Below are 27,068 nucleotides of genomic sequence, written 5' to 3'. Positions count from 1 at the left end.
TTAATATTCTGTATACGTCTGTGGGATTGTAGTGTATGTATTTGTTTATGCATTGTTTGTGGAATATATGCAGTATGTCTATATTATCTAACGAGCCTGCACAGTTTCTGACCCACAAACTCAAATGCAAAGCCATTCCAGGGGGCTTCATTAAACACTCTGGTTTGACTTGCTGCCTGGAACTGTGAAGAACTCTGCTGGTCCTAATATGTGGCCAGCGGTCTCTGTTCAGATTGGAGGGTCACACATTCTGCTAACTTCAAATTTGAATAAGTGACTGCATTAAGAGGGAGGATTAATTATTCTTCTTTGGGGAGGACAGTACACTTGTTCACTCACCTCTTTCCCCCACTCCCACCCCATGTCCCTGGAATGAGATCAGTGTTGGACCCCGGGTTTGGGCAATAGCTCCGTCCCCTACTTCACTGTAGAGAAAAAGTAACCACAACCAAACCATATAGGGCCAGCTTTCATTCGGTGTATGTCTGTATGTGGTGCATGTACACAATTATTATATGTGATTGCAAGGAGCCCACTAAAAATACTGCATGAAAATGGATGTAAGAATAGCTACCCAATTTTGCTAACACATGCCATGCCATATAATTTGTTGTTAGCGGCACACTACACTCTAAAGCCAATGTCCATATTTTCATGCTGACTCGGATCCATGATCATTATCAGCAGTCGGGTGGAAGCGCAGGTGCCTACAATGAGTTCTTCCCAATAAGTAGCAAGGGGAAGAGTGGGAGCTTTTGCAACTGCAGATATTTCTATCTGTGCAAATAACCAGAGTTGCTGTATGGAGGGGAAGTTATCACTGCTCTTGCAGAGTCTTCCATATGTGTTGAGTGAGGTCCAAGCCCAGAAACTTGTTGCTAACAGAGCCATTGTCTTTTTAGATTTTGTTCAGAAATGGACTTAAGTCTTAAATATGAGTTAATATACAATTAAGTTGCCTGCCGCATTTTAAGTGTCACGCATGAAATGTGCAAGATTATCAACAGATGGCTGGTTTATTTGTGGTTATCCAATCTTGCCCAGCTTATTTACAATAGGTTTTTTTGAATGAAGTTTTGTTCTCATCTCTATGGACAATGTTAGAAATCCATTGTGAATATATATATAAAAGTGCACTTCATTGCTATCTACACATTAACACACATCACTGCTTCCCAGTGTTGCACGATGCAGATTCTTATTCATATCCAATATCATTCTATTGATACCATGCAACAAGTGGCTTGGAATGCAGTCTGCAAGGCACTTTGCTAGTGTAATGACGTTTAAATGAATCATGTGACGTTAAAATGGGTGCTTTATGGATTGTAAAAAAGGGTGTATACTTCATCAGTGAATGCAGTAAAATGAATCAGTCTGGCTGAAGCTGGACAGAATATTTAAAAAACACCCTGCTGTCTTTGGGTAATTGGGGATGTGAAATATCCCTAGTGCTAGTCTTTTTAAGAGACTTCTGTTTTCTTCAAAATTCAGTTCTATGAGTAGAAGTCTCCACATTCACACTGAAATTTTGCTCAAAGTGAAATTCAGTACAGTTCTAGATGAACACATTTATAAAATGGTCAGGGGGAAACATCTCACATTGTGTCCAATCAAATCCCCAAAGTGGTTCTGATTTGCCATTTTGTCTTTCACATCTGTTTTGATTTTCTATATCCCTCATAATTGCCCAAACAAAACTAATTATGTCCAAAACTTGCCGGGTATTTCACACACACATATACACAATATTAACAGTTCAAATAGTTGGAAAGGCTTTAGGTGGATCTATACATCCCTTGTATTATTCTAAAGCACAGCACTTTAAATTAATATCCACTTGTCCTTGGTGCTTGTAGCTGTTGGTACAGAGAACATAAAGAACGGGTACCCTCCCACTGTTTTGTGGGGTATTTTTTTCTTGATGCAAGTCACAGCCTGCATGTGTTAGGTATTCTTTCAGACAGCTGGAGAAGGAGAAAACTTTCCTCCACACAATGGCTTTAATTTTTTTTTTACCTTAAAAAAAATGAAACTATTAGTAATGTGTGTTTTTTCAGACTGCAGCCAAGAATACACAGACTCAACAGGCATAGATTTGCACGAATTTCTGGTTAACACATTAAAGAATAATCCCAGGTAAGTAGGCCTTTTTTGTGTGTGGCTTGAGAACTTAACAATTGGGAGAAATGTGGTGTTATTCCTAGAGTGGTCATGGTGTGGAAAATAATACGTATGCTTCTATGAAAGCGTATTGATTTTTAGCATAAACCCCTATACGTACTCCATAAGGCTTCCCTTTCCCCACAGTTTAATTCCTCTCTCAGGGAGTTAGCCACGTCCATCCACACACCTCTCTTCCGAGACATGCAACACAGCATCTAAAAACCCACGGCCATCTATGTCAGTGTTTCTCAAATATAGCCATACTGCAGGATGTGATGTGGGCACTGTCATGGCAGCTCCTCAATGCTCTGTCATTAGTTAGCCAAAATCAACATCGATCACAACCATCTGTGATCATGCAATCACACATTTTTGACAATGTAAGGCTAATGCCCAGCGAACATAAATGGTTAGTGATAAGGGGAACCAAGTTTTTTAAAAAAGCACACAGAATTATGCAAGGCTTGTGTGTTTGGTGGAGTTAGGATTCAGAGACCTGGTGGGGACAGGCAGAGAGGCTTAGAATACAGATACCCAATAAGGAGGATCCCAGCTTAAAATAGTTGTTTCAGATCCCAGGATAAGCAGAAATACTGACTAGGCTTATGCTGTCTGTGTCTTGTCATAAAACTAAACACTGGTTTAGTGCTACAGGAACGAGTCTTGGGCACATGCACCCCACACCCCACCCTCAGTACAGCATTTGTTTCCTGTTTGGTCAAATCATAGGTGAAACTAACAGCAACAACCATTTCTACCCAACATTTCCTATTTTGGACATGATGACAAACTGTGATTCATTGAGAAGTAAACGCTTTCAGTCTCCTTGTGGCTACACAAGATAATAAGGATTTTTTTGGGGGGAGGGAGTGAATAACAAGTTCATGTACTGAACTACGGCTTAGCTTAGCGTATGTTTTCTGCCATTGAAATGGTTAACCATGCTTCAGTCTGGTACCAGCTCTAGAAAGAGAATATAATAATCTCTTCCGGCTGCAATGCAGACTAGGTCCTGTGAACATTTTCAGTTTCTTAACTGCTACACCTTAGACACTCTTACACATCAGTTTTATGGAGAACCACTGGCATAGGTAATCAGGTATCCCTGCATTTAAAGCTCCTCTTTTTGTTTGGAAGAGTAAAATGTCTTGTCCCCACCCCTATCCCCATATTTCACAGTCCTGTAGAACTCCAGTGAGTTAGGAAATCTTCTATCATATGACTCTACATCCAAAGAAAAGACCAATCTGCCTTACTTTTATATATGATCAAAGTTAAAACAACAGCAACTCTGTAACTACTATTTACTCTATTAATAGTCCTATTATTATTATATTACTATACATTTTTATAGTATATCATAATGTATGTTGATGAAGGAATAAATAATTTTGATGGCTTCTGATTTAATGCAGATTGCAATTTCCAATCCAAGAAAGATTAGAAAACAATATCTAGTTCTCATTTTCTGACACTTATCAAAACATCACTATTATTATCATTATCATTATCCCATGGATAATCCCTCTAGATACTGCTGAACTATAATTCCTATCGGTGTCAGCATGGGCCGTGGTCAGTGATTATGTGAATAGTGATTTGGAGGGCCGTAGACTAGCCCCAACCCCGGCTGTAATACATTATTTCAGAATCAAAATAATGAGGGCTTGGGTGCAAAGGACTATGCACATAAGGAGATTGGATTGGATTGGATTGATCTTTATTACGGCCATTGGCCCGTCACACGACAGTTTCCCACACCACCATAATGTACTTGAACCTCCAAATTTAAAACCACATAAGGAGAAAGTGTATTAGCATTGTTCTATGGACTCCTGCCACAGGTGGCGCTGTGGGTTAAACCACAGAGCCTAGGACTTGTCGATCAGAAGGTCGGCGGTTCAAATCCCCGCGACGGGGTGAGCTCTAGTTGCTCGGTCCCTGCTCCTGCCAACCTAGCAGTTCGAAAGCACATCAAAGTGGAAGTAGATAAATAGGTACCGCTCTGGCGGGAAGGTAAACGGCATTTCCATGCGCTGCTCTGGTTCGCCAGAAGCAGCTTAGTCATGATGGCCACATGACCCAGAAACTGTACGCTGGCTCCCTCGGCCAGCAAAGCGAGATGAGCGCCGCAACCCCAGACTGGACCTAATGGTTAGGGATCCCTTTACCTTTACCTTTACGGACTCCTGCAGAAGAGGTATTGGGAAACTACGATATGTCAGTTGTTCTAGTACAACATGGTTGGCCACCATGAGCCACTCACGAAGCTGGGTTCCCAACCCATCAGTCACCACTGCCATAGCCAATGGTCAGAGATAACGGGGTTGTACTCCTAAAGCTCCTGGAGGGCCACAGGATTATCAGCCTCCTGCCAGCAGGATGTGAACTGCAATATCTTTACATGTCATAAGCAAGTATTTGGGTTTGTTGTAAAGGGACAGAGCAAAGAGACATCAAAATTATTTCAGTAGTTGTAGTCCTCTGCGCCCCCCCCCAAAAAAAGAACCCTGAGTAGTGATTTTCTTATTATTTTCTTAACAGGGATAGAATGATACTGTTAAAACTGGAACAGGAAATTATTGATTTTATCAGTGACAACAGGTAAGTTAATTTTCAGTATTGACTTCTTGTTTGCTGCCTCTTGTCTACTATACCAGGCACTCATAGACTTTAGTTTTGAGCAATATTATTGCAATATGAAAATACCAAGCTTTTAACAAAATGAATGTCTTTAGTAATTATTCATCCCTAAGGAATTAGATAAACGTTTTTAGTATAGATCCTTAATTGTGTTGTGCTGGTTTCATTGGCAAATGCCCCCAGACAGTCCTATGTTTTCAGAGCTAAGGATGGAGGAAGCAATTGCTCCAGACCTACAGACTTTTCAGAGACTAAGGTTCAAAATGCTCCTCTGTCCCAGTGCAAACTTTGGGCATTCTCACCCCACAGGGTTGAAATTAAGACAAAGGAGATAACTTCACATATACCCACCAGAACCCTTTGGAGGAAGAATGGGATACAACTAAATAATTACTGCTAAATATTTATTTCTGAGCTCTACTGCCCAAATTATTTGTGATGTACAGTTACCATTAATTTCAAAGGAGTTTGCATAAGCTATTTGAAATAAAAAGAGATTGTTTGATGCAATTGTTTGATGCTAGTCAGAATATACCTACCTGCCTGTTTGGGTGACCCAGTATCACACTAAACAATTCAATTTCTTCCCTTCAACAATTTTAATAAAGCTATAAGATAAAGCAGGTTGTTTTGCTCATAAAAAGCAATAACTTAAAACATTTTGCATATTTATATTTTAAGCACACTTGACACATGCAGAATATTGGGATGGATGACTGGGAGAGTTATTGTTAAAGAAACTAATGAAAATAACAGACTTGACATACCAGATCTGACAACTGCCCATTAACTAATGTTTTAAAAGATCATGGGTGGTTGTTGCTGTTTTTTGTTTGTTTTTTTTAAGTGGACTGCTATTGTTCCATCATGTCAGAGGCTGCATCATATTGAGCCCTTTGACGTTTTGTTCCAGTAATCATTATAAAAAGTTCCCCCAGATGTCGTCATATCAGCGAATGCTAGTGCACAGAGTGGCAGCTTACTTTGGCATGGATCACAACGTGGATCAGACTGGGAAATCTGTAATTATCAACAAGACCAGCAATATGAGAATGTAAGTGCCACCTCACTGTTCTCCTCCTATTTCCCTTTGCTAAGAATCGGTTGAAGTGCATTCCCTTTATCACATCCCAGGTGTTTTCTTCCTTTGTTCTTTCGTTCTATTTGAGTAATACATATTTTTAAAAATATTTATTTATCCATTCATTCTCATGTGGAGTCTCATTATGCATGTCCTTGGAAGAACACTGAGGACATGAAATATGTTGAAGCAAATCAATCTAACTGTTGTTTGTTGATAAGAAAGCTGTGCCGTGCCTCTGGAACGGAATGTTATATTTCCTAGCCCCTCATTACCGCAGTAATGTTGGAGCGTAGAAAAAGTAAATTGTGGACTATTCTTTTTACTTGGAGTACTGGAAACTATTACGTGTAATACTTCTCAAAAGGGTAAATGTATTGTGTGGCATTCCCCTCCCTATTTTCTTTTTACAGGACTCTCCTTTTGAACAATGAGTTCCTTATCTGGTTTCCACTTTTGTTCTTCCAATGCCACATTTCCCCATATATATCATTACCCTTTCACAGTTGAGAAATTGTCTCTGAATTAATTCACTTTGCATAATAAATGAGCTAAGAGCATCTGTTGTGTAGAAAATGGGCATCAGAAAATGCAAAGAGTTGCTTCTTATATCACTGGGTAGGCAGGAATGCATTCATTTCTTTCTTTCTCTTTAAAAAATGTACCTCCAGTTCCACCTCAATAGGTACCCAAGGCAACTCACAACAAGAAGGCACAGACAACCATTTTAAAATGACAATGCCACAATACACACTAATGTCTGATGCCTAATGGTACAATCTTAGAGTGCACTCTGTTTATAAGAGACACGTCAGCTGGTTTGCAATCGCTCTGTTGTGTGTGCTGAACTCTGGTGGATGCAGGTTCTGTTAATTTCAGCGTAGGGAACTGGAAGCTGCTGTTTGATTTGCTACTAGAATTAAAATAAATTAGACACCCCATGAAGATGAAGGAATTATAGATGATTTGGTGTCCCTGCTTCTCTAAGAAACCCCTGGATGACGCAAATAATGGAAACTTGTTTTGTCCTGCATGAAATTTCAAGTCTGGATCCAAAGAATGGGATGCTTGCTTCAGATCAGTGTCTGACATTTAGCCCCTATACCTTCACTTATTAGCCCTTTATTGCCTTAGTTCATTAGTTCATGTTTCTTAATTTCTTACCTTCTCTGCTCCTTCCTTCACACTGTTTGCCTTTGGCTCCCTGTTCCTATTTTCTCTGCTTCTTCAAAGTTTTCAGCCTGATCTACTAAGCTCTCCTGTCCCTAGCTCTGAGTTTCTAATGCAACCCAAACTGACAACTTTCTTTGCAGGACTTAAGAGAAACTGGACTGCAGACATTCTGACAACTTGGTTCCCTGACCTTTGAAATGTGCATGTACATTCTGTAACCATGAACATTCTGCGGCTGTGTCACTGGCTCAGCTAATCAAAGTCAGGATAACTGAGGAATTCAATATTTGCACATTTCTATATGAAATGCCCTAGCTTCTCACTTCTCTGAATGTTTCCTTGCAATTATTGGCAGTTCTTGCCTTGCACACACATGGAAATATGTATTTAAGAGAAAACACACACATTTAAATTACTTTGAGAGAGAAAACACACATAAAGGCTTATTCAAAAAAGTTTGTAAATCTGCATGCATTGCAAATAGTTGCTTCTAGGTTAAGTAGCTTGCAGAAACAACAATTAACAGTGCATAAGAAGCAGGAGTATACTACCGTATTTTTTGCTCTATAAGACTCACTTTTTCCCTCCTAAAAAAGTAAGGGGAAATGTGTGTGTGTCTTATGGAGCGAATGCAAGCTGTGCAGCTATCACAGAAGCCAGAACAGCAAGAGGGATTGCTGCTTTCACTGCACAATGATCCCTCTTCCTGTTCTGGCTTCTGAGATTCACAATATATTTTTTCTTGTTTTCCTCCTCCAAAAACCAGGTGCATCTTGTGGTCTGGTGCGTCTTATAGAGCGAATATACAGTATGCTCTGGGCCCAGCAATCATACACAACAGCTCTTCTTTTCCTTCACCTCCATAGGGAGGTGGATCATCTGGGGGAGGTGGCAGCAGAAAAGTGACCAACAGGGGAAGAGTTAAGCATTCCCCAAGTACTTTTCTGTTACCCCCTCCGGAAGTTGCTTTGCAAAGAAGAAGAAGAGGAAGAAGAAGCCTTCAGGCTTTCATCTGCATCTAACATGTAGTCTTGCTCTAAGAAAGTCAGTTTTGGAAATGGTTCTTAGCATACATCCAGTATATTCAATATCACATATTGTAGCCATAAAATTTAGATGGATTGCTTCCCAAACAGCACTATTTTCTTAGGCTTTAAGGTGACAGTAATGTTTTTGGCTAACGGTTGCATAGACTCAGCAGCCCAGGTTTCTTTAACCTTGAAACCTGTTCCCAAAGAACTGCTTGTTTAATTCAAAATTAATGATGTGATATTATCACATACCCACAATTCCTTGACCTAACAAGTAGTTGTCTTTTGCCTCCCTACCACTCTGTTCCCCTTCTGTGTTAGTTTCACAATTTTCATGGGACACTTGGAACAGGAAATGATACACAGATTCCATGGACTCTTCATTAATGAGGGTCAACTTACTATTATAAGAATGCTACCCAAATGCTTTTCAGACGTTTCCCACAGATGTATTCACTAAACTTATAGGGAGAAGAGAGGGACCTGCTGGTTAGCCCATCCGCAACATACACATATTTAACTAAATGTGTGAACCATATTCACTTATGGGCTCCCTTTGGCTGTGCATGTATAAGCCGTGGATTGATGTACAATAACACTCTTTTATGCCTGACCTGTGTACACTGGAGCTGATCCAAAACAGAGACTGTAGCTTTGACTTCACGCCAAAGGTTTATTGGAGATTAAATGGGTGCTCAAATCTAGGAAGTGGATGGGATGTGTGTGTGAGCAAATTATACATACCCATAAGCTGAAGGTCACTCTTCTTGAAGCCTTTTTTTGTTTTGTTTTGCTGCCATGTGTGTGCTGGCAATATCAAAAATCCTACAATATCCAAGCACTCACATTTCTTCCCCATGATTCTCTCCCTAGAACATTGCCCTCCTTAAAATGATTCACGAAAATAACTAACCCTCCTGTTTTGCCATGCATGAATGGGGTGGAAAATTTGGCCGCCATGCAATAATAACCCAGTATATCTGGATTGATTTACTAGTGTGTTCTCCCATACATTTCATGGAGAATTCTGGTTAAATATAATCCTTCATTTGAAATGAATAAGAAGCCAGTCTCAGAGGGTGGGTGAGGTGTCAGGTGCTCCACCTTATAGATTTCAGAGCCCTAGTGCCCGGAACATATTTGTATTAAGCTCAGTTTGACTAGAAGTCATTGGGCTGTGAATCACATATCCCCACCACACCCCAGACAACAACAAACCTTAAAGTACAACAGTACAACATGCCATAAAGTACAACAGGCGAGGGTTGTGCTTGCATGAAAATCCTTTGTGCTTGTTCAAAGGTCTTTTTTGCATCCCTGACTTTGGTTCGACTGTATGTTGCATTATCACACAGGCTCTGGGCATCCTTGATGCTCCTCCAGCATCCTAATGCAAAATTATAATGCATAAGAATTATGTTAGCAGAATGTTACATATTGCGTTGTGCCAAATATGTCATAGCTGAAATATAATGTGGGTAGCACTGCCCACACTGAATCTGTTATCCCTTGTGTCAGCAACATAGGGGCTTGATTCACTGCTAACATCTTGTACCAGTTACATGGGTGCAGAAGCCATCCGTTATAGCTATACAGCTATATCTATTTAAATTATTCTTTAAGAAATTTAGCAGCAAGCAGTGGGCCAGTTCAGATGTATTGATTCCACTCTGGTAAATCTGTGGTATCTTCATCTCTTCCCTTCCCTCCTCCCACCATCATAATTATTCAAACCACATTTTCCTGTGACATCCGAAACAGGAAACTCTGGTTTAAGGACACCCTCCAAACCAGACTCAGGTCCTTCTTTCTGATTTTGGCTCTTTGAGGCCCTTAAACTACAGCTTCCTGGTTCAGACATCAGAGGAAAGTATGGCTTAAGAAATGAAGACTGCAATCCTTTGCCCAGTTATTTGACCGTAAATATAACGTTGAACTCAGTGGGGCTTACTTTTGAGCAGCCATATATCAGATTGCACTGTAAGATAAATTTTCTGAAGCTGGTTACAAAAGAAAAGGGAGGAAGGAAGTTAGTTTCTGGCCTTGTGCTAATTTTACCGTATTTTTCGCTCTATAGGGCTGGGGGGGGGGAACCAAGCTTCCCCCGACCCCAGCCCCCAGAACAGGCTGCTATCCGCAAGCCTTGTGAGCCTTGTGAGCCTGGCGGGAACTCCCGCTGGGCTCCCAAGGCTTGTGGACATCTGCGCGAAGCATGGGGCGTGCTCTGGTGTGCGCCCCGTGCTTCGGGCTGCAGGCTGCTGCCCGCAAGCCTTGCGAGCCCGGCGGGCTCTCCGGCCGGGCTCCCAAGGCTTGCGGATAGCTTCCTGAAGCCTGGAGAGGAGAGGGGTCGGTGCGCACAGATGCCTCTCCAGGCTTCAGCGAAAGCCTGCATTCGTCCCATAGGACGCACATACATTTCATTTTTGGAGGGGAAAAAGTGCGTCCTATAGGGCGAAAAAATACGGTATTTTTTCCATTTTCCACAAGTGCTATTTGCCACTCTTTGTTGTACCAATTTGTCCAAGCAGACCTTCTAAGTTGTCCCAGCATCTTGTTGTTATGAGTCTTATTAAAGGTTTAAGTTAATATTATCTCCCGTGAAAAGATTGAGGAGAGCCAGCTCTGGACGTTTAGATACGTTTTGTAAGGTAATTGCTTTTATTTGGACAAATACTTCTTCCCATGACTTACTGATCTCTGATTGTTACACCTGAACAAGTACTAAGTTGGTTTCCAAACAAAACAAATAACAATGTACAATTCCTTTATCTTTTCTCTATATGTACCTAGATAATATATTTCAATCTGCCATAAACAACCCAGCCTTGATAACTTGATGTCTTTAAAACCAACTACAATAAATTTGCCAAAAGTTTTCCACTAGAACAGAATAAAGTTATTCTAGAAAACCTCTTAATTTCACATTAACACAGCTTGCATTCTCTTAAAGCTCTGGTCATTAATAGAATGATTTCTTTAAAATGCAAAATAAAACTATAATTTTGTGGAAGCTGGAGCTATGTGGGCTACAAGGTATCTCCCATTAGGTGTTGATTGAAAACCTCAGAGAGCAATTACTAATGCCATTGTGTCAATCAGGTACGTTGTAATATGTGGGATCCTCTAGCTCTTTTTCTTGTGCGGCTTGCACATTTTTCTTAATGATTTGAAAGAAAAAAAATGGTTCCCAGATCTACAGATTAAACAAAACTGGGAGGCAAAGGACAAAGTAAGGTTGAAAATGATTTTAGCAAACAACAGGAATTGAAAAACAGCGACGTGGAAATTCCCAAAGATAATATATTATATTTACAGCTCAGTTTTGAATGTTTGCTCTGAAATAAGTCTCAGAAGTAAATTTGCATTGGATTGCAGGTTTAATTTGTTAAGAAGTGCAATATGCAAGCATGGGAAATTAGGTAATAGCAAAAAAAAACCCACCCTAGGTTTGTGCTAGTTCTTACCTAGAGAATTTAGCCTTAAGGATCTCATTTTCTAATCAAAGCAAAATATATTTTGGGTTTCATTTGGAACATAAGCTCAGGTGGTCTGTTGTGGCATGTAATGCCCTATTGGTCAGGTTTGCAACATAAAGTATGAATGCACAAGGGGTAGTCCCAATAAAACCATGGATGTTTTGTTCCTTCCCTGGTTCTCCTGGGGCTACCTGGAGCTAAACTAGTTTGGTTTGCAGTCATGTCCAAACCTCGGCATGTAATTTGTTTCTCTCCAAACAACCCACTGCCTATAACTAAGATTTATTCTTGGCTTATTGCTTGTAGTTTATCTGGGGGAAGCAAACGACGAGTTCAGGTTCAGACGTAATGCTCAGTGGGCAGGATAGGGAGAGGCGATGGCAGCACAAATGGGTGAGGCAGCCATGGTATTTATTGTGAATGCCTGTGCACTTGTATGTTCATGCTTAGCTATGGTTTGACTTGGCATCACATGCAAACTGTGCCACTGTGTCATATGAGCAATGTAATAAATTCCACATATGTTCAGACATGATGGTGTATCATGATTTGGTGCTATGTGAACTAGCCTTTAAGGACTCATGGGCTTGTATGCTTTGCTCTCTTCTTGCACACTGTTTTTGTGATTTGTTAGGGGTGCATAGGGTGTTAGCGGAGGCGTCGTACCTCTGGTGGTGGACACACCATACTCCTTGTGGGATAGTTTGTCCACCTTTGGTCCCAACCCTGCACTCAGCTCTCACCTATGGCTCCTAGAAGCTATCAGCATGCAACAGCAGCTGCGCCCCGGGAAACAACTTCAACTGACTGGCTAAACCAGGTCAGGGTAGCCAAAGAGTCTTAAATCCTCCATGAGTTAGGGACTTCCCTTGTATGTGAAGACAGGCTCCAGTGGACTGAATGGACGAGACCAGTGATGGGTCCAGGGGTTAAGAAGGTGGTTTCTGCACATCCTGTAGAGAGAAGTGAGGGGCAGATGGGGCTCATCAGCCTAGGAAGGTTGCCCATCTAGGAGAAGGAAAACTCTGATCCTAATCCTCCATTGCCTTGTGGAATATCTTCAGAAGAAGAAAAGGCTGAGCAGTAAACCCTACACAAATCTGGAATGGAGTCCCTAAAATGGTTGGATGGCATCATGCGCGCCTCCTCCTTGCAGCCCCCTCTTGCAGCCAAGCTGCTGCTAAATGTATTGCTGTGCTTTCCTTTGTTCCACAGCAGCAATTCCAGGAGAGGGAACTTGTTGTCTAGGCAGCCCAGGACCTCCATACACATTGCCCAGGCTTGTGCCCCAGGGAGGTCACTTTGGTGCCGCTAACACAATGGTTTGACTTCACCCCCAGAGGCGCACTCCATTGTCTCTCAAGGCAGATGGATGCCAACAACAACAAGGGAGCAAGAAACCATGATACTTAGTCAGATATCACAGGAAGCTGTTTAAGTTGCTTGTGCTAGAGGTGGAACAACGGGGGAGCAATTGGGAAGTGTACACCAGCATGCTGCTTGTTTTCAGTAAATCACGATAAGCTTGAAAGCCTGAGTTATTGTGCTAAGCTAAGGGAACACAGCCAGAGTTACCAAGCCAATGTGCAGCCTTAACAAGGACACGCTGGAAGAAAATGAGTGGGGCTGGTGGAGGTTCCACATGCCTAAATCCGTTTGAGTAAGTAGTGTTTTGCCCCATAAACGTTATCCATAAATAATATACCCATTTGCCTAAGAGGGGATGAATCATCAGGCTCATTTATACATGAGAAAGGAGGAGCTCAGGAAAGTGTGTGCCCTTCTCATTTCTAAAATCCCACAGAGTAGTCAGTTTATTAATTAACTTGGTGGCGATTCCAACAGTATGGCCGCAGGGGAGCCAGTGCTGGCCATAAATGTGGTAGTGAGCCATAAATGTGGTAGTGAGCCACCTGAACATTCTGAACTCACAGGAGTAGGTGCCATATGGAACTCTGCTCTAACATGAATGCACAAAGTCACCTTATGGCATAAAATGTGCCTGTCCTAAGTTATGAGGAATAGGTGTTTACAAAATGTAATCTATTGATCCAGTAGCTAATGTGATTCCATGGATTTGCTCAGCACTGATATTTGCTCTGGGTGATTAAGATTATGATCTGTTCCAGAATAGCACTCCAGATATCTTAAGCAAATTGAGGGAAGATTTGTTGTGGGTACAAAGTGTTGAAAAGGCATTTAAAAGAGAAAAATGGAGGGACTGCCATTTTATTCATCATTGCACAGAATTGTAACCATTTTGACTCTGCAGCTATTATGGTTATATGAAAGATTTTGCTGCTCTCTGGGGTTTCTTGTTTCTTCAACTTAGCCCTGACGTATAGCGCTCCCTCACCCTCCAAAAAGTTATTCTGCATGTATCCAAGAACAGAAGTTGGGAGTAATGAACCATCTCTAATATCCCCGATATTAATTTTTCAATATAATGTAACATCTAAACTAATTTGTTTGGAATTAGGGTGGCCGTGTACTTTATAACTATTACACCGCAATAAAATGTTAGTTAAATATTAGTCAATCATTACAGTCTTTGTTAAACACTGCAGTCTGCCAAATCAAGGGTATAATCCTGCCATAAATAAAATTAAAATAATTAGTCTTTAGTCTGACCTTGGAAAACGGAAAACTACCAAAGGAAATGTAATGTACTGTAACATAATAGTGCAAACTTCCCTAAATTGCATTATTTTATGAGTCAATATTAAACTAGACCATGGCATCCTTCCAAGGACACTTCTTTGGGAGTGCAAGCTTCCACATCATTGGAACTGCCATTCATTGGCCCAGTTTGCACATAATGCTAAGCCAAACAATGGCTTATCACGAACAAGCAAACATACAGGTATCTAGAGTGAAGACTGCAGCTGCTGTGCTGTTCCTTGGGCTACCTTGGGCTAAACTACTGTTTGACTCATCATCATCATTATGTCCAAACCTAGGATTGTCGTTTGTCTCACTAGAGACAATCCACGTATGATAAACCAAGAGCAAACCTTCGATTGTACCTTGTGATATGTCTGGACTGTGAGAAACCATGATACTTATTTCGTTCATTCATTCCCCACCCATCTGGCTGGGTTTCCCCAGCCATGAGCTCAAGCTCAAATGTAACCCTAAGCCAAACCTGAGTTGTGTGGAAGCAGCTAGACCAAGGGAGGAGTGTGGCAGCTGCAACTGCAGCATTCACTTTGGGAACCCTCACATTTGCTAGTTCTTTCTAAGCCATGGTTTGGCGGCTTAGCATTCTATGCAAACCGGGTCATTGTCAGTGCTTTTAAAATTACTGTCATGTGGATTTCCACCTGTGGTGTGAAATGTCCATGCCACATCCATTCATAAAATGGTTTCTATTGTCGTCAGATGAGAAGAAAAGTTATTCATGGGTTATGAGAGAGATATTATCCAATACAATATTATATATAATACTATATTACTGGAGAAGTGTTGGTTTCTAAAATTTCCAGTTTTGGAATAAAGTAGATACAGTCTTTAAAAGAGCAGTGGCTAACCCCTAAAACTTTCTTTGACTTGCCCAAGGCCTCCCAAATTTGTAATAGTAGTAGTAGTAGTAGTAGTAATAGCTCCCATGGATCTTGCACTTCAATGCCATCATTACACTTTTTTGTGTGTGGGTCAGTTGTTCTCCATTCGATCTTTTAAAGAAAAGAAACATTTTAATTTTTTTACGACTGCTCCCATGGGTCTCCTGCTGTGATACTGTGATGTTAAAACAGTTTTAGTGCCCTCCCATCCCTCTTTCAAATTCATTGATTTAAAGGCGTTGAAAATAACAATATATTTTTTTACACTGCACGTGAGAGTAGTGATTCTGTGATGCTGAAAGTTTTTTGTAATCCCATAAGACACCCCCCCCAATTTATTCCCTTTTCCCAGTTCTCACACAACACACATATGTCCATTAGAAAGGTAGAGGGCTGATGCAAATAAACATAAAGAAATAAGAAAAGCAGTAAAGTTTTGTTTATAACCATGCATATGCAACCCCAGGTAATTCAGAACTCTGGGTTACACTATGATGGGTATTTTGGGGGGCTTTTCAACTCATCAATGATTGCCTCAGTGGTCCTCATCTGTTTCTGTTGCATCTTAGCTGCTCCTGGGAAGACACAAGCTAGATTCAAGATTATCTTGACAGGGTGGAGAACTGGCCCCAAACTTACAAAATGAATTTCAACAGAGATAAATATAAAGTTCTTCCTTTAGATAGGAAATACCAAGGACACAAATACAGGATGTGTGACACTTGGCTTGGCAGCAGTACGCACGAAAATGATCTAGGAGTTTTAGAGACCACAAAGTGAACACGAGTAGTGCACAGGCTTAAAAAAACCCCACCTTTTAAAAAAGCTATAAACAGAAGTATCGTGTTGAGGGATTCATATGTGTGGGTGCTAAGGAAACAGCTTGAGCCCAGAGCTCTTCTCCTCTCCTGACTTAATTGCACCCCATAAACTGGTCATACCAACAAAAACCCTTCTCAGAATATCCTCTCAGGCAAGATATGCAACAAGGCACACCGACCAGTAAAAAAATAAATATTACTACATACTTTAAGCAGTAGTAAAGTGGGGAATTAGGTGGGCAGCATAACTGAAGCCTCTCAGATGACAGCTAAAAATAAATATGTAGGTAAAGGAGATACAGCAACCCCTGTTTCTGACTCACTTGAGGTGGTTTCCAGCCAAATTGCTAACCTGCATGTTGAAGTTATTAAAAAGTGGCAATATGAGTTCATCACATAAAATCAAGAAATTAAGAGGTCGGCTAATAGACATAGAAAAAACAGTGGGCTAGGTCAGGCAAACTCGGCCCTTCAGATGTTTTGGGACTAGAACTCACATCATCCCTAGCTAACAGGACCAGTGGTCAGGGATAATGGGAATTGTAGTCTCAAAACATCTGAAGGGCCGAGTTTGCCTTTGCCTAGGCTAGGTTTTAGTGACCAGAATGAGCCAGATTAAAAAATTAAAGCCCAGAGAGAACTAATTTTAAAGCTTGCTGATCAGGAGGATTGGGTGAGAAGACTGTTAGGACCTGCAGCTAGAAAATGCTAATATGATTCCCACCTACCTGGTAGAAAGATTGGGTGCCAAATTTGACTCTCTTCAGACTGGGTATTGAGAAAGCTCACTGAAGCCTCAGCGTGAAGCCAAAAAAACCCCACCCTTCAAGGGATGTAATAGTAGCATTTGCTACTATTTGCTACATAAAGACATTCTTATGCAAATCCTTAGGAACAAAGGCCACATTCTCTTTATGCAGGATTTGAGTGCAGAGACCCTAAGGAGAGGCAGGGCTTCCAAGACTGCCACCAAACAAGAGAAGCAGGGATAAGGTATCACTGGGGATTCATTCTAACTGTGAATATTGATGGTAGGAGCTGTTTGACAGTGGAAAGATGGTGCCGTGGTAGTGAATTTCCTGCATTGGCCTGGTTGTGGCGGGGGGAAAATGCACTCACTTTGCATCTTAACACAAACCTATTTAATTCATACTTCCCAAACTAGCACGTGATTTCAAAGTACAGTTATCCTGGGAAATTCACACTTTTTGAAATTTTGAGATACAGTTACCCAGCCAAAGATGCGTACATAAATGCGTATATTGGGTCAAGTTGCGTACAAAAGATGATATTAGTAAAACATCCACATGCGAATGCATATGGATTTCTGTGTAAACTTTGTTTTAAAATCTGCAAACTGATGTGGAAATGAGAAAAAAAAACCTGAATGTAAAAGGGCGGAAATGAGAAACTAAATGGGTGAAATTAATCTGTGCCGGAGTTGAATTAGATCATGGGTGGGCAAACTAAGGCCCAGGGGCCAGATCCGGCCCAATCGCCTTCTAAATCTGGCCTGTGGACGGTCCAAGAATCAGTGTGTACATGGGTAGAATGTGTCCTTTTATTTAAAATGCATTATTTGTGGGGCATAGGAATTCGTTCTTTTTTCCCCCTTTTTCAAAATATAGTCCGGCTCCCCACAAGGTCTAAGGGACAGTGGACTGGCCCCCTACTGAAAAGGTTTGCTGACCCCTGAATTAGATTATCCTTTAGATAACACTACAATTCCTTATTGTGACAATGCATTCAAACAGCCAGTCACACATCCCAAAGCTATGCTTCATCAGTTCGCCACCTCTGCTTCATCATACGTATGCATTTATGGAGTGGTTGTCATAGAAGATATGCCCACTGCTGCAGTGATGTATTTCACAAGTTTTTAATTGCCATTAACATTTTTTTTTTTTTAAAAAAAGGATGAGATCACCTTGCATTCTATAAAAGCATGATTCATGGGCACAAAAATAATGTAAGAAAATGAGCTATGCTATGCCACCCTAGTCCTTGAAAACAGAAGGCATTATGATGGAAAGCTGACTGGAATTAAAGGCAAACAGAAATTTGAGAGGCAAGGGATGAATGCAGCAAACCTTCATAGTCATGCTTTAAATCTGCACAGTACTTTTCCATTCATCTGAATTAAATTTGTAGCAGCAATTTTCTAACTCCTGGGGCGGGGTGGGGTGGGGGGAACATATATCAGCTGCATTAGCCTCCTGTTGGTAAATTTTTATAATTAGATTTGTATTTGGAATGTGTATGTGTTTTGTGGTGGTTATCCTGCAATCACACTGGGCAGCTGCTGTCCTCTTTCAACAGTGTTGCTTCTAAAGGTTTTCCTTCATTCTGCAACCAACCTCACTGAAAACATCTAGTGTGCTCGTCTTCCACATCCAGTGCATTCTAATAACACATTTTTGTATTGAGGTTTCTGAGATCTCTCATTGAAGTATTGCAGCTCTCTAGAAATAATGTACTCTTAATTGTCACCGAATGGCACTGCCATCCCAAGTATTTTCCAAACGGTTCTAAATCAGGGGGGCTCCGTCTTTCTTCTCTGTCCTTTGTAGTGCTGAATATCCCTGTTAAGCATTAAGGAACCTTTTGGAGTCAGCTCTCCGTGAGAATAAGTGGTCCATGAGATGGAGGCACCTTTGAGCCTAGGTGCATTCAGCTGGATGCATAGAGATTCTTCCTTCAGGCCTTCTGCTTCAGTACATGAATGTCAGGAGCAGAGTTTAGTGTATACAGAGCTGATGGGGCAGGGCTAGTGCATATGCTGAGTTGCATTCTGTGTGCAAGACTAGTGTGTTCTGAGAACTTATGGAGGACATGTTGTATTCTCTTCATTTTTGTCCTTGCTTCTCTTTTCCATCTGCCCTTACTCTCCTGCACATTAGGCCCTGCCTATCTGAAATGACATCTGCATTATGATTTGTCAGCAACATCCCACCACCAGCCATATTGCCCTTCCACAACATGTAGTGCTTCGGGTTTCGACCCATGGCTAGTTTTGATGCAGAACATACGCACACGATACAACTGTACAACCTGGTGGCATCTCTATACACTGTGGGGAAAGGAGGCAGCAAGTCTTCATTTCAAGTAGTCTGGGGTTGACAGGGCTGACCCACCCATGACGCAAGGTGAGGCAACTGCCTCGAATGGCAGGATCCACAGGGGCAGCAGATTCAGCCTCCAAGGAATGCATGATCTGCTGCTCCTGTTGTGTTAGCAGCAACAGCTGTGGTATCTGCTTGGAAGCTGGATCTGCCTCAGTGGCCCACCCCATGCCACATCTACAGTGGCCTCTTGGTGACTAGGAGGTGCTGCTGGTCTCCTCCCACCCTTGTTCCTGGTGTAGATCTTCACCCCAACTTCCCTGTATGAGGTGGGCACCATTTATGGTTCCAAAATGCCTTGGGCAGGTCTTGTTGGTTGATGATTATAACATGCAGGTTGTTCCTCTATTAGGAAAACCAGGCCCCTCTGTCCAACTCCTGGAGCACCCCCAGTTCCAATCTGATGAAGTCCAAGCATCTTATTCATTGTTCTATCACTCTACTCAAGGAGTGTGTTGTGAGAAGTGGACCTTGATGGTTTTCATGGTCACAGGGCACCACTTTTGGATCTAGATGTGGGGGTACACAAGATACAGTGGTACCTCGCAAGACGAAATTAATTCGTTCTGCGAGTTTCTTTGTCTTGAGGATTTTTCGTCTTGCGAAGCACGGATGCACCCTGGTATTAACGGTTTTAAGAAAAAGGAAACAAACTTGCAAGATGTTTCGTCTTGCGAAGCAAGCCCATAGGGGAAATCGTCTTGCGAAGCAACTAAAAAACCGAAAAACTCTTTCGTCTTGCGAGTTTTTCGTCTTCCGAGGCATTCGTCTTGCAAGGTACCACTGTATTTCAAGAAAGGGTGATCCAGGGAAAGCTGTTGGGAAGGTATCCTTCCATTTTGTGTACAGTAAGCTTAGAGGATTGCAATTCATTTCCCTCAAAAACGTACCTGACATCCGAATTCTTTAAAATGACATGCTGAAGCAGCAGCTGAAAGAACTAGGCATATATGGATCCCTGTACTGACTGTTCTGTCTTCTTTTCATCTCTCCTTTTTCATATCCAGGTACGAGTTTCTTTATCTTTTCCTTTCATCCTTACATTGAGCACTACTTGGCACAAATCCCGTTCTGTTTCCAACTGTGGCCAATACAAGTTCATGGTATCTTCTTCATCTTCTGCTAAACAGTCTTGTTCCTCTTATCTCATCCATGCTCCTTTTCCTCAACCATGTTGTCTTTTTGCAACCTCTGAGTCCCTTCATTCTTCCATCTTTCTTCAAACCTTTGCCACGTACATTTAAAATACATTGACATGGTTAAACACAAATTAGATAAATAAGACAATTAAGGAAAAGTGAGCTGTCATCAATTATTAGAAGAACACACCTCACTTATTTAGGATAATGAACATGTGCTCGTTCTATTTTGATGTGGGTACATGTAACATGCTTCAGTATACTGTAAATTAATAATATTATATGTATTATTATTGTTATTAAAATGAATTAGGGTCTAGGTTCCCCCCCCCCCTTAATAGTTCTAGCAATGCTAGAAAAGGAAATATATGGTAAAATACACATTCTTCCATCTGGTTGCCAATTTGAAGGAAGAATCAGAGCAATCTGTAGCAAACGTAACCAACAACTTACACAAATGGAATCAATAATTTTGCTTAATCATAACTGACTTATTCCTTCATTTGCTGTACTAGAGGAATCAACTCTACAGAGTGATAATAAAGCAAACGTGTTCAATAAAGATGCAAAATTCACTTCCTAGAGCACTGGCCTTTGAAATAATGGTTCTGCAAACATGAGATAGGCCTCCCTCATTCTACCTCCCACCTGCAGTGTCTTTTTTCTTTGCTCGGGCCAGAAAGAAGAATGGAAATAGGTAACGAAAATACTGGATAGCAGCTTAAAAGCATACTGTGTGGTAATTTTCCTGACCCGGAGAGGTAAAGCGATCATCTGTAGTTCCTAGCTATATGATAAGTAAGGTTTGCACCCTTATGCTGCAGCTTGACCATCTAGGAAGGTGGGACCATGATGGATATTGCCTGACTGTTTGTCAAGCAGCTCTCCACATGGTTAGAAGTATCGCATGGCACCACATGGCTAATGCTTATTGGCTTCCAGTGCAATTCTGTGCATCCTAGCCTGTGAGATACATAGCACTCGAAACTCTTGTGCTGATCTCAGAAGAGCTGAACATCAAATGTACAACACTCTGGGATTTTATTTTATTTTTTACTTGCAAGGTTGTTTATATTGAACCCTTTCCCTAGGGAATTTAGCTCAAGTAGTTGGACGTGGGTGGCGCTGTGGGTTAAACCTCAGAGCCTAGGACTTGCCAATCAGAGGGTCAGTGGTTCGAATCCCCACGATGGGGTGAGCTCCCGTTGCTCGATCCCTGCTCCTGCCAACCTAGCAGTTCGAAAGCACGTCAAAGTGCAAGTAGATAAATAGGTACCACTCTGGCGGGAAGGTAAACGGCGTTTCCGTGTGCTGCTCTGGTTCGCCAGAAGCGGCTTAGTCATGCTGGCCACATGACCCGGAAGCTGTATGCCAGCTCCCTCGGCCAATAAAGTGAGATGAGCGCCGCAACCCCAGAGTCCGTCACGAATGGACCTAATGGTCAGGGGTCCCTTTACCATTACCTAGTTGGACGTGTGACCAGTTACTCCCCTTTCTTTGTGAACTGCTTATTTAATAATTACCTGGAATTGTTTTCAGAGTGAATTCATTCAGGAGAATTCATTCCGGGTTTCTCCCTCTCCCCCCCCCATATCATGATCATTATTACCATTATCATTGCTATTAATAATAATGATTATACCACACCTTTCCTCTCACAAGAACCCAAGTAATTGGGCAAAATGAGGTTGCAGTGACATGAAATAGTCTGTATATGCAGAGAAGATTATTTGCATGTAGTTTGAATTTCTTAACATATGTGTGCATAGTAGCTGTCTCACAAGTAGGTGTGTTGCTATATATATAAAATGTAGTGCTAGAAAATGTATAGTTGAATCAGTATACTAAAAATTGTGCACATGTGCTTTAAGATAAGATAAGATAGCGATATATTTCACATGCTAATGTCTTCCATCAGTGTTTCATCAACTTCAAATTCTTAATTCAGCTATATACTTAAATGGAAGGCCAAGCTTTTAGTTCTACTGCTGCATTCTAGAATCTTCTTTCCCAATCACTGCGCTACTGCAAAAAGTTTTTTTTCCTTTTATGCTTAGACTTACCTATCTCTTAGAGTGGAAATGATGTTTTTGTTTACATGCTGTAATAGATAGATAGTTGAAGGTCAAGTAGCTAAAAATAAAAACAATCTCCTGTGCAACACAGAGAATCATTACTGCTTTGTTAGCCAACAGGAATTGAGTGAGAATTTTAGAGTCAGACTACACATTATTCAGAGCGAGGTGGTTGACTGAGGTAATCAAATTGGGAACTTTGCCACTCCGTCTGCAGATATGGTGTTATATTTTAAAACGCCCCCCACGTAAAAGTGGGGAGAAACCCTCACTGTACGTTGCAAAACAGGAACGTGAGGAGGGAGTTTTCATGCAGCCCTTTCCCCCATGCACTTGTTTAGTACATGCACAGAACTTATTTACACGGGAGAAATGTTCAGATATAAGACCCCCCGCCAAAAAAAACACCCTGCAGTTTGAAGTGGTAAAGTTTAACATCTGAAGGAACATCTCCAACCCCACTAATGTTCACTTCCAAGGTCCTTCTGGCATTTTGCTCATTGCGAGAAGTGAACTTACAGAGAACCAGGCAGAGGACCTCCCATCAGATGTCAAAGAGATAAACAATTATACGAGTTTCTGCAGACATCTGAAGGCAGCCCTGTATCAATAAGTTTTAAATCAGGCATAGGCAAACTTGGCCCGCCAGATGTTTTGGGATTACAATTCCCATCATCCCTGACCACTGGCCCTGTTAGCTAGGGATGATGAGAGTTGTAGTCCCAAAACATCTGGCAGGCCGAGTTTGCCTATGCCTGTTTTAAATGTTTGATGTTTCACTATGCTTTTTGTATTCTGTTGGAAGCCACCCAGAGTGGTTGGAGCAACCCAAACAGATGGATGCGGTATAAGTAATAAATTATCATCATCATTATTATTATTTATAATTCCAACTACTAACTCCTGCTGGATCAGACCATAGGACCAATTATGGTTTTTTTGCCAAATCTTTTTTTATTTATTTTCACTAATTGAAACATATTAAAACAAATTTAAGGACCATCTAGTCCAGCATTCTGTTCTCACGGTGGCCAATGAGATGCATATGGGAAGCCCTGAAGGAAGACCAAAGTACAACAGCACTTTCCCCATTTATAAATCCCTTAAGCCAGGCCTAAATGATGGTGAATTAATCCACTCTCCTGGAGCTTTCTATAACTAAGACCTTGGTATTCCAGGAAACATGTTCTTAATTTTTCATCAGGAGCCTTTGCTAGAAGTGAATACTCACAGCTACCATGAATTGGATGGCGTTACTGGGATTTGAAATGCAATGCACTTTAACATTATTTTAAAAGCGGGTGGGCGTGGGCAAAGAATGTGATGTGGATGAATACCCTCCGAATGAGTAAAAATGAATGGCAGAAACATTATTAATTTTCGAGTGTTGTATCAAGTGCCCTTCATGTAAATGAATTTAATGTCATCAATTGTTATCGGCAGCATGTGGGCTGAGATGCGTATTACATTTATGTTAGGATTTTGGCTGCAGCACAATGAAGTGGGCTTATGAATTGCAGTCGAAATGGTCACAGATTGGCATGCATGCATTAACATATTGCCTTTACATTTATTATATACCCCGTATTAAGGTTAAGGAAGATTATTTATATGTGCCTCAAGTGTACATGGTAACCTTCCAATCAGCAAGCCCCAGAGGCTCAGTGGTTTAGACCACAGCGCCTAACCATTGACGTGGTAACGTACATATTTATCAGCAAAATAAAAATAGAAATTGTCAGGTCCATATCCCAAGAAGCTTACACTCTAAAGGGGGGTGGGGACTGCAGATGGAAGGGAGAGAAAAGCAACATTAAGAAGGGATGCTATCCTTCAATGCTGGGCGTTAACAATGTATTTACTTTGGAATCCCTGTTCATCTTTATCTTTGTAAAGGGGAAGGGAGGAAAACATGTTTTTGAAAGGTGTGCAAATCTGAATTTTCTAACGAGACTCTTCCATCCTCCCACTCCCCCACAATGTTTGTCATGCTGTTCGTGTTGAGAGGAGATCTGTGCACAGATTGGATCCATTACTGTGCTGTTTATGATACTCAGGTTCTCAGTTCTTCCTTGACAGTCCTGTCTGTCTCCTGTGAATGCTTGTGGAAGTAACACATGTGCGCTGAGCAGAGAAAGAATCCTTCTGTTCACACTTTTCTTTCCATTTTATAAATGCTCCTGAATTAACAACGCACACGTTATGTGACAACATGCGATTCTGTACTTTTCAAACCCAACTTGCTGCTCTGGCAGAAAAGTGCAAAATCTGGGGTGCTAATGACAGACTAAGATGCACGGTGTCCTGGAGATTAAAACGTTCCCTAAGTCTGCAATTATGTCAATTGTTAGCTCAATGTAAAGAGACACGTTTCCCCATATCCTTTTTAAACAATGTCATAGCAGAGCACAGAACAATTTATTTCAGTCTCTGAACCTAGAAATGTGAAGTCGTCAGCTGGTAATGTCTGGCCATTTAATAACCATCTGGATGGATTTTAAATCAATTGGCAAATCAATACAATGTGACAACGTTGATCTCCCCTCCCCAATTTCCCAACTGTTGGATAATTGTTTGTTTAAAGAAATTACTACTGGACCCTTCCCCTAGCACAGTTCACCAATTCAATGTATTATGAGAAGTTATGTAGAAGACCCCCATCAAATTTGTTTTTCCCTTTCAATCTGTATAAGCCTTTATTAACTTGCAGCATTGCTGGAGGTCATGATAACTGGAAAAGTCAATTAATATATTGTTTGCTGGCTTGCTTTCTTATTATTCAGTCGCTGCAAACAGACTGCACAGGCTGATCATTCAAATTCACCTTGCCATGCACACAACAGCAAAATATATTTATAGCAATAACAGCAGCATTTGAACAGATGCTACGTATTGTTACCAACCTCAGCAGCCTCAACTGTTGCACTAAATGCCTCCATATTTTTTTTTTAAAGTGCTGACAAATTCAAAGCAAAACAAAATAGATTTTTTATTGATATGTTTTACTTTGCTGGCAGACCAGAGCAAAGGTTTTCTGAACATTTAAAAGATGAAAAAGGTGAAGATTCCCAGAAGCGATTTATCTTGAAGCGAGATAACTCTAGTATTGATAAAGAAGACAATCAGGTTGGTTCTCGGTTCGAGAGTTGCTGAAATTCATTTTTTTATTTCCTTTTTTTTTCTTTTTGGAAGTGGGCTGGCTGGTGTTCTTGATGTTCCTTTGTTGTTGTTTATGCTGCTGCTGCTACTACTACTATTACTGCTACTGCTGCTTTTCCTTCCTGCACATCTTCCTCTCCTGCTCCCCTGTTTTTGGCACACAGTGGAATAGCATCGGCCATAAGTGTGTTTGCTTCAGCAGTGGCAGTTTGCATGGGCAGTTTTGCTTGGCACAGGACATGCTGCATGCTGAGGAGTGATTTCAAAAGGCCCCCCCCCCCGAAGCCCATTGGGGGAAACTTTTGTCAGCTGCGCTTTGGCAAATGTCTTTGTGTCTCTGTGGGACTTCTTCCAAACTTCTAGAGTCATGCCAAGCTGGTTGGAGATTAATACGGACTAATAACAGCCATCAACGGGCAAAATGTTACGACGAGACCAGATTGACTTTGCAGCCATCAATACATGATTTTTCACTTGCGGGGGGGGGGGTGCGGAATTCTCTTTGTAAACCACTTTGAGGTCTCCCCCCAAAAAAATCAGTGTATAAATGTCATGAAATAGCTAACAAACAAATGATTGAAAGATTCAGGACCGCCCCCTTTATCATAAATGGAACCTGTTTGCTTGTTTTTGCATGTATGTGGCAGAAATCTCCCCTTCTGTGTGCTGCTTGTTGTGTCCTCCTGCACCACTAAAGTTAGCCTTATGAAACATGCTAATATATGAATATATGAATGCTAGGTAGTTTAACAGCCTTTTGGGGGCAGGAATAAACCTGTGATGGAAGTGAAGGTTTTAATTCAAAATAACATTTTTAAAAAGGAAGAATTGAAAAGGGGGGTTTGATTCTGAAGGAGTTTTTAAAGGAAAATTCGCGAAGGTAAGGTAATGTGTGTGTTCTCGTTGAATTTTGGGTAAATCCAGCCGCTTGACACCAGAGAGCATCTCTCCACCTCCTACAAAAGATACTGTTTCCTTTCCCATTTTTCTTCAGCAGTTTGTTGCTGCACATGATAACACAGCTGGTTTTCAGAAATGGAGAAGGGTTTAGGGAGCACAGATTGCAAGCAAGGAAGGTAAAGGAACGGAGGGAAGGTACAGCGCAGTTAAAGGAGGAAGGCGAGAGAATTGCAGCTACGGGCTAAAGGCAGATATGAAGCTTTGTACAGGGCAATATCTTCCCCATTAAGCACCTTAACATGTTTTATTGCTTTCTGGACTTCACTGCGATGAAAGTCTGCATTTCCTCTCCAGTTGACGGTAACAGCCTAAGGATTACTACAGAAATGATTAGAACTCTTGTGCACAATATTCTCGGAATCATTTCTCCTCATCTGTGAGGCTTTTTCAGCCTTTGATATCACTCGCCTTTCCACGTTCTTTTCCTTCACTTGATTTGATAGCTGCTGCTGCTGCTTCAATAAATTAACAAGGGAAGCTTGACAAATGTGCTTTCCCTCCTCACTAGCTGGGAGCATCCTGAGTGGAACCAGCCAACACACCTCTACTCTAGATTGTGGATTGATTTCCAAATCAATCATGCTGCCTCATCTCTTCTTATACAGAAGAGCTCAGTGGTAGAATGCATACTTTGCAAACAGAAGTTCCTGGGTTCAATA

The 27,068-nt window shown here is 41.2% G+C and overlaps 1 protein-coding gene across 21 annotated transcripts in view; it reads left to right on the top strand.

The window, feature by feature from the left end:
- Window positions 1–27,068, top strand: part of ARPP21 (cAMP regulated phosphoprotein 21) — a 237,674-nt gene that overhangs the window by 132,137 nt on the left and 78,469 nt on the right. For all 21 annotated transcript variants that reach the window (XM_081931048.1, XM_081931049.1, XM_081931050.1 and 18 more), the window contains 4 exons: window positions 2,061–2,139; window positions 4,711–4,770; window positions 5,723–5,863; window positions 25,308–25,416. In XM_081931048.1, coding sequence (XP_081787174.1) covers window positions 2,061–2,139; window positions 4,711–4,770; window positions 5,723–5,863; window positions 25,308–25,416 — 389 coding nt within the window. The remainder of the gene's footprint in view (window positions 1–2,060; window positions 2,140–4,710; window positions 4,771–5,722; window positions 5,864–25,307; window positions 25,417–27,068) is intronic.

This window comes from Podarcis melisellensis (assembly GCF_964234715.1).
Source record: "Podarcis melisellensis genome assembly, chromosome: 12".
In the NCBI taxonomy this organism is placed as follows: Eukaryota; Metazoa; Chordata; class Lepidosauria; order Squamata; family Lacertidae; genus Podarcis; species Podarcis melisellensis.
The sequence above is the reverse complement of the archived record's forward strand: the minus strand, read 5'-3'. Positions and strand labels throughout refer to the sequence as shown.